The 16,259-nt window shown below is 38.5% G+C and overlaps 1 protein-coding gene across 4 annotated transcripts in view; it reads right to left on the bottom strand.

Moving 5' to 3' along the window:
• The window catches only part of MED27 (mediator complex subunit 27), a 172,233-nt gene that overhangs the window by 113,423 nt on the left and 42,551 nt on the right, over window positions 1-16,259 (bottom strand). The window contains exon 3 of one of the 4 annotated variants that reach the window (XM_050926650.1): window positions 9,179-10,069. The exons of the other annotated variants lie outside the window; for them this stretch is intronic. Within the exon in view, the coding sequence (XP_050782607.1) occupies window positions 9,977-10,069 (93 nt within the window). The 3' untranslated portion in view covers window positions 9,179-9,976. Of the gene's footprint in view, window positions 1-9,178; window positions 10,070-16,259 lie in introns of those variants that run through there. 4 annotated transcript variants of the gene reach the window in all.

Here is a 16,259-nt window from a genome sequence, read left to right as displayed (position 1 = left end):
TACAAGAAAAGTATGTACCATTTTTTTAAAATTAGTATTCCAGAAAACAAACTATGTTCTTGAATGGTGATTCCCAGTAATTCAGTTACTTTTTCTTAATTAGGTGTGTGCTAATTCTGTGCTTCCAGGAACACAGACCCCTATAAGGACCCATTAAATATTTTAAAAAAAAACATCTTTACGATGAGAGAAAGGGTCAAAGTTAATAAAACTGATAGGCAACTCCTGTCTAATCTCATTTATACATTTCAAACATCACACACTGTATTGTACACAATGCATTTTTGAACCAAAAAGACTCGGAAAATGTTTCCTTAGTCACAGGTTCTGAAGAACAGAACCAAGGCTGAGGGTAATTCAGATTTATTACTATTTATGAATACAGGATGAGATTTAATGCATATAAATGTGGTATATATGCATAAAATATACACTTACAATTCACACATTTATCTCCCAATGTTCCACGAGAGCAACTCTTGCTTCAAAAAGAAGGACCATGAAATGTTCTATAACAGTTCTCTACTTTTCAAAATAATAGGTTCATTTTATGGCATGGTCAAATGTGAGCAGAATAAAGGGGGAGGGAAATACACCTTTTCATCATATCTGGTTATTCCAGGTCTTCTGTTCTGTTACTCCATTTGCAGTTACTCTCTCTATTATTCTGGTTTCATGGGCTTTTTAGAAAGTCCCTTATTCCCAGCATGAAATTATCACAGTACAGTTATTATAGGAGCTAATAGAAAACTGTTAGTCATTCTATTATCACAATTTCCTGTACAGGAATTATCTTACAGATGGGATACAGAACCAATACTGTCAACACCAACTATTCAAAAGTCATGAGTCATACCTTAAAAAAAAATCAGGTTTATTTACTTTAAAAAATTGTGAGGTTCTTTTATTTGCCTTTTGGTCTCTGTACCTTTAAGGTGCTTTCAAGAGTTTCTATACAACCATGAGGGCTAGAAATTCTCTTTAAAAATATGAGATTCTCTTGCAACTGCCTGACTTCAGGAAAATGACCTTTAAGAAAAACATGAGATTCGCAACAAATTAGTGAAAGCTAGCAACACTGAGTAACGAAGCTGTCTTTAATGACCAGCTGAGATAACGTTTAAGACGCTGCAAAATATATATAATTTCACACAGTATTATTCCATTGTTTTACTGATTGCACTAGCCCTACTTGTTCACTCTGGCATGCAATAGCTCAACGCTTTTATTTTGCTCACAGTATTACTACTGTATATGGTGATCCAGAAAAGCACCTCTGTTCGCATACTTCCAGCATTTCTTGAAGAAGACAAAAAAGTGCTTTGAAACACTTGTATAAATAGTAATTATTAGTATTACTTAAAAACAAAATATTGAAAGAATCATGGCCTTCACATTAATAAACTGTAAAATACTTGCTATTATTTTTACTCAATTCAAAGCCAACTCACTCTCCTGGATGGTGAAAAAATATTTGGCTTCTGTAGCTCAAGCCAGACTGGGATGTTTAATAGAAGACATCGGTCAAGAATGGATTCAATACAATAGGGAGAGGAATGAAACCAGTTCAAGAAGTCTATGACTTGTTCCATCCACTCCTTCTGAGCATCATTCAGAGAGTTTGTCACATGACTGAAAATATTTCTGCCTTCATTCCTCAGAAAAGAATGGTACATGGTCCCTTAGGGTCCAATCAGCGCTCAGCATTTACTGTGAAACGTGGAGTGCTTTCAACTCATTAATTTCAATGGAGGCTGAGCACCTTAAAGGAGCAGACCAATAAGCCATCTCATGAGTTACTTAACTTGTTACATCAAAGATGTGACTCAAACTGATTCATCACAGACACTCTAAATATACCAGTATCACATTTCTCCAAATAATTTGTTCTCCAATTGTAACCATTCTGTTTCAATAAAAACTGTCCCAGAAATCAGATGCTATGGCTAGACTGCCAGAAGTTTCTTTTATTCTGATATTTTCAGTGAAAATCACCCTCAAGTTGCTGTTGACAGGTACCGCTTAGCATTTTGCCAGCTAAATGTGTGCAACAGCTGTCAAGCTAAAATATGTAAATACCTGTTGTACCTGAATGTTGACATATTGGACATTATTAAAAATCATCATCATATCAGCCACTCAGGATTCCCCGTCATTCAGAAGCACTAATACAGTAACTCATCCATGTAACTTTTAGTTTTGGGGAAATCCAACTGGCTGGTGAGAGTCTAAGCTCTTTACCACCAGTGAAATGCTAAGAACGTAAGTTTGGCCGTAAAGGGTCACACAGATAGTCCATTTAGCGCAACAGCCTGTCTTCTGACATGGCCGGAGCCAGATGCTTCAGGAGGAATGAACAGAACAGGGCAATTAGCCAGTGATCCATCCTCTATTGTCCAGTCCCAGGTTCTGGCAGTCAAAGGTTTACCATTAGGATCATATTAGATCAAATGATCTTTTACTTGTGTTGATTGCTGGCAAAACAAGCCATTACACGCCACTTACTGAAGATATTATTTAGCTTGCAGAAACTGAAAAAGCACTTGGAGCATGATCATGTCAGTTCACTGTGTGCAATAAATTCACATATTAACAATCCTTAGAATTCTTTTTTGAGTAATTACTTTGCTTAAAAAATGTTTAAAACCAGAAAGCTCATGTGTGTTCGTTCATATAACCCAAAGATGACTTTTTCCAAAATCTTAATTTTAAATATTACAGGAACATATATGTATATAATATTTTTAATAAAGTGCTTTGGTGGGGGCGGGGCGAGAGGGAAGCAAGAGGGAGTTGTTTTTAAAAGTATCTGGTTCCAACTTCCCTGAGAACAGGTGCTTCCTGGAAGCAATGACAGATCCTTATCCATCCTGTTACTTTCTAAGGCCACTATAACATTAGCAAAAACATGCACATTTCTCTCCTTTTAAGATGCACAGTATTTTGCCCCTCATTAAAATACTTCTTGCTTTCAGCTAACAAGGGAGTTTATTATGATAAAGCTGTAATAGTTCTTTTGAACCCAGCTATGAGTAAGCCAACATAACACTCCCTCAGTTTCATCTTTGCAGACGAACACAGGCAAGAGAGAAGTTACATTATTTTAATTGATACTTTTTAAAAGAGTATCTCAGATAATGAGGCCAGTTTGGAAAAAAAAAATTTCCTAAACAATGTTTGATCATTTTAGGATAGCTGAATTCTCAACTTGGTCAAAACAGCATCAATAGACCAAAAGAGCAGGTTTTCAATTTATTTACTTATTTATTTTCTCCTTCTGAACTAGGTTTCAGGCCTTTCAATTAATAGGAAAGTCAGACATCATGTATTTGTTCTAGATTTCCAACTCAGTTAGAACACTTTGTTCTCCTTTTCTTTTTTTAAAATATATTCCCCACACTCCTTCCGACCAACTAGGATGCCTAAGCAACAAGTATTGTGCCCCATCTGTGGAGGTAATAGAACTTTTATCCCATTACTTTTCTTCCCTCAAATCCCAGTATTACAGTTGTCCTCTTTTTCTGCACTCTTTGGCCCAACTAGGCTGCAGAACTAAAGAGCTTGCACTTCTATTAAAAATCTCTTCCATGTAACTGCTTCTATTTGTATTGAAGCCATATGCAGCATGTCACTGCCTCAGTTCCATATGGAACATTCTGAAGAGACCTACATTTGCTTCCCAGTCCCGTAGAAGAGGGAGAGTGGGTCCTTTCCCAAGACTGGCAGATTGGAAAATGCTCTCTTTGATGGCATACTAGGAAAACAAAGTTTGTATCTTTCTCAGTCTGTGTTGTTTTTAAACATTGTTTATTTTAGAATTTCTCTCCTTCATTGTGTCTATTTTAGAATTTCTCTCCTTCATTATGTCTATTTTATTCCATTTTCTCTAAGCACAATATTTATGCTGCAAGTGCTGTTTTAATTAGTGTCAGACTGCAGCCTTCAAGTGTGGTTTTGTCTCTTATTTTCTTTCAAAAACAAAACAAAAAAAATTCAATATGAACTCCAGACTGTAAATCAGTGAACTGATCAACCTTGTCCTTGCTTACTACTTTCAGAGAAGGATTAAGATGTTGGAAAGAAGAAGGGGAAAATTAAGAGGCAGCATAACTTCATAACCCACCTTAGTGAAAGAAATGGAAGACTTGCAAAACCAAATAAAATAGTATATTCCTGTGACCAAAAGCTAATTAGATTAGCAAAGGAATTCCAGTATCATTTCTTCCCGATACGCCAATATTTAATTGTTGACTGGAATGTCTCTATTTTCAGTCTAATGGGATCAGGTAGATCTGTTCCTTTTGTTTAAAGCAACAAATAATAAAATAAAAACAAACAAACAAAACAAGAACTTGCTTCACGCTAATTGAAGAAGTACAAGTCCCTCCTGATGAGCTGTAATTGGAAAAGTTTGGATTTTAATCTGAGCAATAATTCACCTACTGCAAGTTTTTGAAGAGAGTGAAAAACAAGAGCCAAGTAACAAAAATCTTATATAAAGTAACCTTATATGAAGATAATTTCCTATCCTTCCAGGCCTCTACTCTTAAATGTCCATGTGTAATCTGAAAAGCTTGCTAACAGGTGTTTTCAGGATAAAATGAGAATAGCCACCACTGGCCTTGCATTTAAGGCATTGGATTGGTGGTCTGGATTCAGTCCTCAGCTCTATCAAATACTACTTTTACAGAGAGATGAAGAGCATACAAAGGGAATAATATTTCCCCTTCTTGACTAGGTTATTGTGAGAGGCTCATAATGGATGGCGATAGAGTCCATATATTTAGGTAGGCTTCCAAAGTTAGGCTCCTACCCAATACTAAAATTGCAACATCACCCTAAAAAAAAAAAAAAAAAAAAAAAAAGTGTTGGACCAGTAAAAGTTCTGTCCTTCATATGAGATATTACACCAAAGACTCCTCTGCCGGTGTCCGGTTTATGACCAGGTAGAAGTTAACAAATCCATCACACTTTCCTGAAAGCATTGGTCATAGGCCCATTATTCAGATCAACTTTCCATCCCTCTTCTACCCCTAATAAAAGTGGTTGCAGTGTCCAAGTCTGTGCAAGAGACACTGCTGATCATGCAGGTTTGTAAAGTGTTTTGAAATCTACTTGGTCATTATATTAGTAAAATTTAACTGCACTTTGGGATAAATTCAACCTGAAGAGACTATAACAAAATCAAACTATTATCTAGTTTAAAGAAACCTAGTATTTATGTTACCCCATTGGGATTTAGAGAGCATGACCCCTTTAAAGTTCTTACACAGGCAGAGGAAGTGCTGATTGTTCCAGGAAGAGAAGAGAAGAGTGAGTGTGAGTGTTTCTCATGCATGGAAGCAATGGAGAACCAGCCTGAAGCCCAGTAGGGATAGAGCAGCTGACCTGGGAGTCCCCGGATGAGAGCAAGAAGCAGCACTGTGAGAAAGGACAAACCAGATCCAGACCCAATATCATTGTCACCAAAGCAGTATGGAGCTGTGAGTACTGGAGCTTGTGACTTTGCATTGGAAGTAAGGAGGGAGGCTGTAGCTAGTTAAGTGAGGAGGTTTTCGCTCTGTGTGGGCTTGTACAGAGTGACAAAAGAGGGCACTGGAGGGGTTTGTTGGGGAAAAATTTACTGGTGCTGAAGATGACCAAGAGAGGACTAAGAATCGCTGCTGGACAGGAACTCTGCCCAGCTTTCTGAATCTAGATGCATTGTTCAAGGTCTATTTTTTCATATTGTGGTACCACTGGGCCTGTAGGTCCTCGTGCTGGATATAAACCGTGTTTTACCAATCTCCCTATCTTATCCCCCTGTTGTTTTTCTCTACAGACACCCTCGGGTTATGCTAACCTGACTTACGCAAATTCACACTTATGGTAAAAGTTCTGTAAGCTAGAAATAGGAGGGTTTTTTGTTGTTGTTTTTGGCGTAATTGTCAGGTATACATTTCTGACTTGCACAAAATTCAAGTTATGCAAGGTGTTCCAGAATGGAACACTTGCATAAGTCGGGGAGCATCTGTATTCTGGTGTGTGTAAGTTTATGGGGGTGGGAAGAGTTGGAACAGGTGTCCCAAGGATGGAAGAGAGAGTTTTTCTGCTGCGTTGCTGCGCGCACCTTTTTTTTTTGGCCCAAGCCACTATAGTTACATTTATACAGTATGTAAACTGCACATGGGGATGATACTCCATATTTTAGATATACATCTCTGAAATTGTTTTGAAAAATTCACACAGTACTCAAAACTGTCAAGTTGTCTAGAAACTAAACTGATACTTACCTAGAAATACAAGTACAATCCAGATGCATTAAGAAGAATCCCTAGAGGGTCACAAGTGCAAAAAAGTGAAGTAAAGCTACCACAATCACCTCCAAAATTCAAGGGATGGGCTAGAGACATATTCAGCAATAAAGAAAAGAAGAAGAAATCTGTGAACCTGAGAGAATTTAGTTGGTACAGAGGGTGTCACATCCACCACTTCTTAGCTAAATATGCAAGTGATCTTATTTCATGTTGGTTTTAGACTCAAAATGTACCATTTTTAATTGCTTATTTTTATACATGGTATGTTTCTATTTGTATGTTATTCTTAATGGATAACCCTACTGGTCTGCTGAGCTAAAAATCATTCATACGCAAATAAAATCCATGTTCCCTTTTTAAGAAAGGGATTCTTCTTGAAGGGGAAAAAAGGATCTGTAGCAGAGAAAACAGGTTGTTAAAACTGGATAAGGACACAATTAGCATCAACCTTCACTGCTACTATGGCTCCTTAAAAAGGCACTGGAACTTAGAACTGAAGACTCTTCTCTTATGCCCTAAAAGGCTAAGGGCTTGTCTACATCACAAAGTTGCAGCGCTGGTGAGGGGGTTACAGCGCTGCAACTTAGGAGGTGTACACATCTGCAGGGCATCACCAGCGCTGCAACTCCGTGTTTGCAGCGCTGGCCGTACTCCCGTTTTGTCTCGGGTGTAGAGGATCCAGCGCTGGTGATCCAGCGCTGGTAATCAAGTGTAGACACTTACCAGCGCTTTTCTTGACCTCCGTGGAATAAGCAGGTATCCCAGCATACCTGAGGAAGCCTCTCCTTCAAGCAGGTCTCTTTCCCTGCGGTTTGCAGGGGGGTCCGGGGAACGCGAGAGCAAACCGCGGGGAAGCTGGTCTCCTTCCCCGGTTTGCTCTCGCGTTCCCCAAACCCCCGAGCAAGCAGTTCTCCTTCCCTGCGGTTTGCTCTCGCGTTCCCCGAACCCCCGTGCAAGCAGGTCTCCTTCCCTGCGGTTTGCTCTCGCGTTCCCCAAACCCCCGAGCAAGCAGGTCTCCTTCCCTGCGGTTTGCTCTCGCGTTCCCCGAACCCCCATGCAAGCAGGTCTCCTTCCCTGCGGTTTGCTCTCGCGTTCCCCGAACCCCCGAGCAAGCAGGTCTCCTTCCCTGCGGTTTGCTCTCGCGTTCCCCGAACCCCCGAGCAAGCAGGTCTCCTTCCCTGCGGTTTGCACGGGGGTTCGGGGAACGCGAGAGCAAACCGCGGGGAAGCTGGTCTCCTTCCCTGCGGTTTGCTCTCGTGTTCCCCGAACCCCCGAGCAAGCAGTTCTCCTTCCCTGCGGTTTGCTCTCGCGTTCCCCGAACCCCCGTGCAAGCAGGTCTCCTTCCCTGCAGTTTGCTCTCGCGTTCCCCAAACCCCCGAGCAAGCAGGTCTCCTTCCCTGCGGTTTGCAGGGGGGGTTCGGGGAACGCGAGAGCAAACCGTGGGGAAGCTGGTCTCCTTCCCCGGTTTGCTCTCGCGTTCCCCGAACCCCCCTTGAAGCCGCCCAACAGCGCTGCAGTGTGGCCACATCTAACACCACTTGCAGCGCTGGTTGCTGTAAGTGTGGCCACTCTGCAGCGCTGGCCCTATACAGCTGTACTAATACAGCTGTAACAACCAGCGCTGCAAAATTGTAGATGTAGACATACCCTAAGACAAAGATTTTCCAGTGCCCTAGAATGTATCTTTGAAGTCACTGGCTCAGCTGGCAGCTGTGGAGGTACAAAGAATGGTTTTCTGTCTTGGTAACAAGACGACTTTGATGTCCTTGGAAGACAGAAAATCTGAAGGAACTCTCATAAATGGTGTGCTGCAAAGAAGGGCTGAAATCAACTATTTATATTAAAATGTCTAGCCCCATTAACCTCAAGGCAGCAGTTAAGCAGCATACCATGATCTGCAACCTTCCAGGAGGACTTCATCATTATAGCACACAAACAATTTTCATGAGGGGAGTGGAGGACTGGGCAGGGCGGTTCACTTCCCATCTTCCAACAAAACGTATTTGCCAAATTTCAGCTAATACAAATTAAAGTAGCCCCATTACAAAGTGGAAGAGAAGGGAGCAAAAGAGCACAACACAGGAGCGAAAAATCAGGTTAGTGGACACAGTAATTTACTTGAAATGACATGATTTTCATAGGTCAGATTTTTAAAGGTATTTAAGCACTTGGCTCCAAAATCAATGGGAGTTAGGCACCTAAATAGTTTTAAAAATCTGAGCCATAGTCCTACCTGTAACAGGTCTAGTGGATACCTCTATTGCTACTATATTTTTAGTGATTTAATAATAATTTAATGATTATTTTAACTTCTTTAAAGTGCTTCTCTCTATCTCTGGTTGCTTTCACAGTAATTAAAATGCACAATGCTCAAGAATAAAACCCAGAACAAAAATAATGAACTTTCAGCAAAACAAGCAACGACCCTTTAGCCCTCAATCAACACAGACAACCTAGCCACCTAAGAGGGAAAAAATTAGATGCGTTTTGAAATGAGCCAGGAAGATTAACAAATCCAGACTTTGGTAGGCCAAGAGAGATTGGGAGACGAGCAAATGTTGGAGTAGCATATGTTGTCTCCCACAAAGATTATGACAACCCAGCTTTATTTACCCTCTGGGCTTGTTATATGCACATGTACGCGCACGCACACGCACACACACACACACACACACACACTTATTGTATTGGTTAATATAATTAAACAGGAACACCACCCTGTGTGGACACTCTCAGGCTGAAAGAAGAGTGGCTTTTTCCGGATTCATTCATATCACTATAAGTTGCATTTGTAGATTTCTACTTCTTGAGTAAATAAAATTTTCACTTAAACATCACTTTTTTTATTCTTCAATACAGACAGGTCCTACAATGGGATTATCATCCGTCTTTACTTAAGAGTGGAAATAATAAAAAGGTTATTAAGATGCAACCCATGTACATGAATATTTAGAAAGAAGATGTTGGAATGCACTGAAGTACTACTGAATGTAGCACCCTTTGGCCAAACACGCATATGACCATTGGGCTGCCCAGTATATTTCTTCATATGGAGCACAAATTTCTCTGCCTCTGCCTAAGACACCTCTACTAGTTTCAGAAAACATGCTCCAAACAGCTCTGCTTTATAGGTTCTATCCTCCAGAGACATTCATCTTGATATGGAAAGATTCTGATGCTTTCTTACATTTGATGTCAGAGTTCCTTGGACTTACAGGTAAGGCTAAGTTTTTGTCACGCATATTTTTAGTAAAAGCCATGGACAGGTCATGGGCTCAAGTCATGGAAGTCTCTGATAGTCACAGTTTCCATGACCTCCGTGACAATATCGTAGCCCTACTTATGGGTTAGCTTGTATATTTTAAGTGTTCTCCTCACTTCCAGTGTGTTCCATCCTTCTTCCTTTGGATGAGACAGCCTGGGACATAATAATGGCAATACAATCTCTTGAAATTCATGAAAAATTAAGATGACTTCAGGAATAAAAGCTGGATTCAGCATCCACATCCATTTATCAGCAAGTAAAGTGTAGAACTGTGACTTAATGGAGAGAGTTCCCAATTCCAAAATTCCTCTGGTTATATGTATCAACAATGCCATTCAGGTGAACCTTTTTACATCTTTGTGCCACGAGATCATTTTTCTTCATGCTCAGTCCACGATGCTGGTCATAGTTGATATCAATCCGTTTTTGTGCAGACTTTCCAGCCCATAACAAGACTGACTATCATGAATTCCAGGATATGTTGTACTTTTGCACTGAAATAGGCCTTCTGACATGAGAAAAATAAATGTTTTGCACTTAATTAGGACATTTAAGACTAGAATTTGAGAGAACAGATTATAAAACTGCAAAACTGTCATCATTTTGATACATCTAATGAAAAAACTCATTTTAATCCATTTACAAACTAAATTTTTGAGGATTAAAATTTACTTTTATACAATAAAGGCTGTGTAACACTAATCTAGACTGTACACGGAAGGAGAGACATGTGGCCAAGATTTTCACAAGTACACAGTGATTTGGGGTGCCTCAATTTTTAGAAGCCCTAACTGAAATGACATAAAAGGCCTTTATTTTCAAAAAGTGCTAAGAACCCACCTCTAAAAGTTAGGCCATTTAAAGGTGCCTCAAAATTGGGCACCCAAAATATCACTAGTCACTTTTGAAAATCATGGCTAAAAATTTCTCAAGCCTTCAAAGAGTTAAGTTATGAATGCTTTTAGAAAGTAAAACAAAATCCATCAAGTTTGATTGATAAAAGTGTAGTTTTTAACTAAAACTGAAAAAAGTGGAGCTTGGCAACATTTTCCCCCAGCATAATTTGCTTCCTTTGCTTTTTTCCCCACTGGGCTGCACATAAACCAAAGAAATGTTAAAGAGGCCCATATATCACAAACTGGCATTTCAAAACTATTTACAAACTCTATAATAGACAGAGGATGGAACATATAAAAGTGTGACCAGGAAACCTGAATATAAGTGAAAACCCAGTTCCTACCTTCAATTTGGGGTTAATTAAATTTGGAAATAACTCTTAATTGAAAACTCAGAATATTTAATCAGAATCCTGATAACTCAGGATTACAAAAAGAAAAAGGAAACAAGTTAATATGTGCCCCCAAACAAAAACAACATGGGTTTGAACAGCTTGACTGCACCATGATTAAGCACCCAAATCTAAAAACTAAACAAGGAAATGATGCTTTAATAAGGTTTGAAATAAGTGTGCAAGCATAGCTGGCATTACACTTGCAGAAAGATTACAGTCTGAAATCATGATTGTGGGGGAAAAAAAAAAACAAAACCTCCAATGCTTAACTGCACAGCTTTATTACATTCTCAAACCCTGAGACCTAAGTGCACAGCATGGTACTTTAATATAGATGAGGGTTTCTCAACAGTAGCAAGTTAAACAAATAAGAATCTCATCTCCTCATTTGAAAAGACGGGCCTGGATTATAAAAAAAATTAGCTGTCCATCTGTTTAAATATCACACTCAGACTAGAGAGTGCAAAAAACACAGATGTTTTACAACCAAATCCAAAAAGTATAGTAGTCTGAACTAGTGTAATAAATCCATTTGCTTTGCTAAAACCTCTTTCCATACACAGATTTCTTTCACAAAGAGTAACAGCTATGGATTATGTAATCCTTACTTCGGAGAAGAGATCACATATTCTTACCCTTGTCTGCAACACCTGGATGAGTTAACTGATCAGAGAAACTAGAAAGAGTAAGGAAATACAACAGAGTGCAATTTAAGCTAAGAAGTGCTTACTCAATATTCATTCACTAGTTGACTGAAGTTACCAATAGCTTATATGTAAAGAGCTCAGATGCCATAGCAATTGGTACAGTCCAAGAAACTAAACAAACAGAAATAGAAGACAGTCACCACCACCTTTAATGATGGAGAATCAAAACAGTTTGTTTTTTCCCTCTACTATTCAAGATATGCAAGACTTTCTGCATGTACTTATAATGATTTTTATGAGTACACAAATGGAACATGCTTTATATTATTTTCCATGGAAAATTATAATGGTATTGTAGGGTAACCCAATTAGCCCACAAGATTAGGAGCCTTTAAATGCCCTGAGTCGCTCATAGGTCTAATGAAAATCTGGCTTTGTGCTGAGTAAGCAACATACAAGAAACCACTAGCTATACAAAAAAAAAAAAAAAAGTGTTATGTCTAGTCTGCCATTTGTTTTCAAGGTTTCTTATTTAGCAAACAATGTGTGTTTCAAATGCCAGAATGCAGTATTAAAGAAAGCGAGCATCCAAATCAGTAATGACCTGAGAAAAAGGCATCAAGGTGCCACATTATCCTGGAGGCCACACTACCTGTAACTACATATCAGTTTACTATAACAACCAATTGTATTTCTAGTTTTACTGCAATAGCTAAAGGTTTTTACAAAGCAGATGCCTTTCCTCCCACACATCAATTAATTTGCAAATGCACTCAGGTTGTAGAAATAATGAAGTTCTGAATGCTTTTCTATTGGCAAGTTTTGCTAACAGGAGGTGGATGCTGTAGGCGAGGTGCTAAATGTGCTGCTGCTATATGCATGCCAAAGGAGAGAGATGGCACATGAAACTTGGTCAACAGCTAACAGTGCACACATCAATTATTTCATTTACCCCTTCCCCACCACCAAGAGAAAGAAACAGGATCCATAAAAAGCTTTTTACTATATTTATCTAGATATTTACAACATGCTCTTTGCAGCGACATCTGAGATATTTTTTGCTGTCCCAATAAAAATTTCAGATTTGGAGACCAACATACAGAGGGAGAGTGATTTACTCATTTCATAACATATATTGTCAATTACTTGAAAAAAGGAAAAAAATGGTCATGTTAAAAGAATACTAAGGTTGCAAAGTCAAGCACTAAAGTTAGGAAATGCCTGAAATAAGGTTGCCCATGCAACCAAGCAAGCAGAGATTATTTAGTCCTACTTTTTCAACTTCCAGTTGGTTTCTTAACTTTGAATGAAATTGTCATTGAACTGAACTAGCTGAATAAACTGAAATGAATACAATATTCTTTCTGAACCTACAGAAAGACTGTTGTCAAAAGCTGGTTTAGCATTTTAACAAATTTTGTTTCCAGTGTTTAATAAGTGAATTTCACATCTCTGAACTGGTGTGACTGTTTAAAACTTCAGCAGCAAACATGTACTACAAAAATTACTTTATTTATTTAATTTAAATTGTAATAGATTACAGTAAACTTTACAATTTATGTTAAGGCTTACTAATTTCAAATTTAAATTTAATAATTGTTTTTCTTTTTAAAAATAAACCTAATTAAAATATCTAATTTAAATTTTAAAAAAAAACTTACTGTTTTTTATCTACCTTGCTTCTGCTGCAGTGCATCACTTATCTTCTCAAATATGGAGCCTTCTCTTCCTAACTCTCCTTCTCTCACCTTGGCTGATCTGTCTCTGCCTTCCCCTGTCCTAGCCAACGCTTCCTGGGTGGTTCCCTGAGTCTCCCCCATTAATCCTTTCTAACTACCTGCTTTGTCACCTTCTTCGCCCCTCCCCCTTTCCACTGTCCATTCCTCATTGTCTGCAGGACAAGCAGGAAGAAGTAGCTACTCCTAGGCCCGAACCAGCTCACTCAGGGCTGGTCCACACTAGGCGGGGAAATCGATCTTAGATACGCAACTTCAGCTACGTGAATAACGTAGCTGAAGTCGAATATCTAAGATCGGATTACTCACCCGTCCACACCGCGCGGGATCGATGTTCGCGGCTCTCCGTGTCGATTCCGGAACTCCGTTGGGGTTGATGGAGTTCCGGAATCGATATAAGCGCGCTCGGGGATCGATATATCGCGTCTAGATTAGACGCGATATATCGATCCCCGAGCAATCGATTTTAACCCGCCGATACGGCGGGTAGTCTGGACATGGCCTCACTGTCCCAAGGTGCTTCACCCTGAACAGCTGAACAGGCAGTCATTAATGAACCACCATAGTACCTTGTCTGCAAAGGACATGCTTAAAGTCTTGTCAGCTCTGGTGGGCACACAGAGACATATAGCATTTCCTAACAACAACTTCACAATATTAACCAGAATTCATAAGTTATACAGAAATTCCCCACAATGTCATACACATCATAGTATCTTCATTCTTCCCAGTTTAACAGATGGAGAATTGAGGTGCAGAGATTAAAGCCAAAATTGTTAAAAATATCCTCTAATTTCAGGTGCTCAATTGAGAAGCCTAGGACCAGATTTTTCAGAGTATTTAGCATTGTATGGAACTTTATAAATTCAGACCCGAGCTCCCACTGACCTTAGCTGCAGTTACAAGCGCTCAGCACTTCTCCAGAGATGTTTCAAGTTGGGTAGCCAGAAATGAGCAACAGTGGATACCTATGAAAATTTTGTTTACATGAATTTCCCAGCATCACGTAGTTCACCTCCCAATGACTTAATAAATATCTGCTTCAATTACCTTTGATAAATGAAATAACTAAACAATCATTCATTTTCTGATATATTTGTAAAACTAATCTGAAAAGTTTTTAAAATAAATCACTTAAAAATGCATAGTGTGTACCTTCTAAAAATGAAACCTACATCTATCTCTGAGTTGTGAAGAATATGTATTAAGATTATACCAACCAACAAGAATGCACTTTTATGCAGAAACCCATGATTAAATTGAGTCTTCCTAACTAGTGATTTAAATAATAATTTAACTCATGATTTAAATCAATTTGATTTATGCATTTCCCTGCCTCAGTTTCCTCACCACTCTTGAGCATTGTTTGGGCATTAGTCACAGTCCAAGATCACCACCACCAACCGCATGTCACTGTTCTAAATCATGGGAGTGTCTTTCCCCCTCTTATACAGACAGTTTCCTTCTCTGTAGCACTTATATGCTACTGTGATAAGCACTATAAAAAAAAAAGACAATGAAGAAATGAATAATTCTGTGTTCAGTGCAGTGTTTGGCTGATGTGTATGTGTAAATAAGGCATGTGGTAACACTGAATGATGAAAATAAAACAAAATATTGAATAGCTACTCATTCAGCAAGCATTGTCCATTCCTGTGTACTGAAGGAGGGAGAGATCTGGGGGGCAAAATATACCTTGCGATAATGTTCTTAAAGGCATTTAACACGTATCCACAAGAGGGCCAATTTAAGGTTGCATGTCCAACCTTGATTCTTGATTTCCTAACTTCTGAGTGCTTGACTTTGCAACTTTTGTTTCTGATATAACTGTTAATAATGGAATTTTAACAGTTTCAATTTTAAGTTAAAAAGTGAAAACTAGCTAAAGTGGCAAAGAAGCAAGGCGATATACTGGCAAGATTATTAATCCATTTTACATCAATTTACTGTGCTGTACGATCTCAGCATGATTCTGTACATAAAAATCTTCAAAATATTCTGAGATTTCTATATCATTCAGGTACAACTATTTCCAGAATTTAAAAAAAAAAGACGACAAAATCTTTTTGGAAGTAAATATTCCACTATAGTGTTTACAAGGCAACCACTGAACTTTCTATTAGTGCTAAGAAATGAAAATGGCTAGAAATAGTCCATTACTGTTGTTTACTTTCTTTACTTTTCTCAGCTTGGACAAACAGCATGCAGTTGTAAAACCCATACGTAATCCAAATGCTTAAAACCGTCTCACTTTTTAAAACCGGCTAAAATGATTTTAGTAATACAGGGTAAGGGAATTTATATTTTAAAAATATATGATTTTCAATCTGACCTTGTCCCTCTAAAATTTTTATGGCATCTTCAGTTCCAATTTGAGATTTTCATATGGGGCAAGTGAACCTTCTTTCTATATTAAATGCAGGACACTTTCTTGGTATGATCAGTAATATTAATAATGTAATAGTACCAATTTCAGAAGCAGCACTGTGGCATCACATGCATACCTACATGAATGGAAATGAAACCATGTATATCATTGCAACTTTTAATACATTAGGGGGGAAAAGCAGATCCTACATAGCTCAAGTATTTGATTTTTTTTCTCTTTTAGCCTACTCGCACATGACCTTGTCATCCCTCACCAACTAACACCAGCATATCTGATTAAAGACAATATGTGCTCTGCTTTATTGGAATCAAAGAAATACAGGGGAAGAGAGAATGCTTTTCAGGGCCAAACCCAAGTTCTTAAATACTAAATTTGCACATATCACAGTATTCAGCTCACTGAAGAAGCACCTAAAGAGCACAAAACCCCAAAACACTCAAAATGACCTGTACTATCCTATTTACTACAAAAATGATTCCGAAATAATGCCAACACCCCATTTAACTAGTTCTTCACTCAGATATCCCCAGAGGAGATTTAGCTTAGAGACTTAGCCAGCTTTAAATTACTATGCCATAGAGTTAAGACAAAGGGAAATCCTAAACAATTACTTTTACTGGATTGCAAAGTAACTG

Source organism: Gopherus flavomarginatus, chromosome 17 (assembly GCF_025201925.1).
Source record: "Gopherus flavomarginatus isolate rGopFla2 chromosome 17, rGopFla2.mat.asm, whole genome shotgun sequence".
Classification (NCBI taxonomy): domain Eukaryota; kingdom Metazoa; phylum Chordata; order Testudines; family Testudinidae; genus Gopherus; species Gopherus flavomarginatus.
Note: the sequence above shows the minus strand (reverse complement) of the source record. Positions and strands in the feature narration are given on the sequence as shown.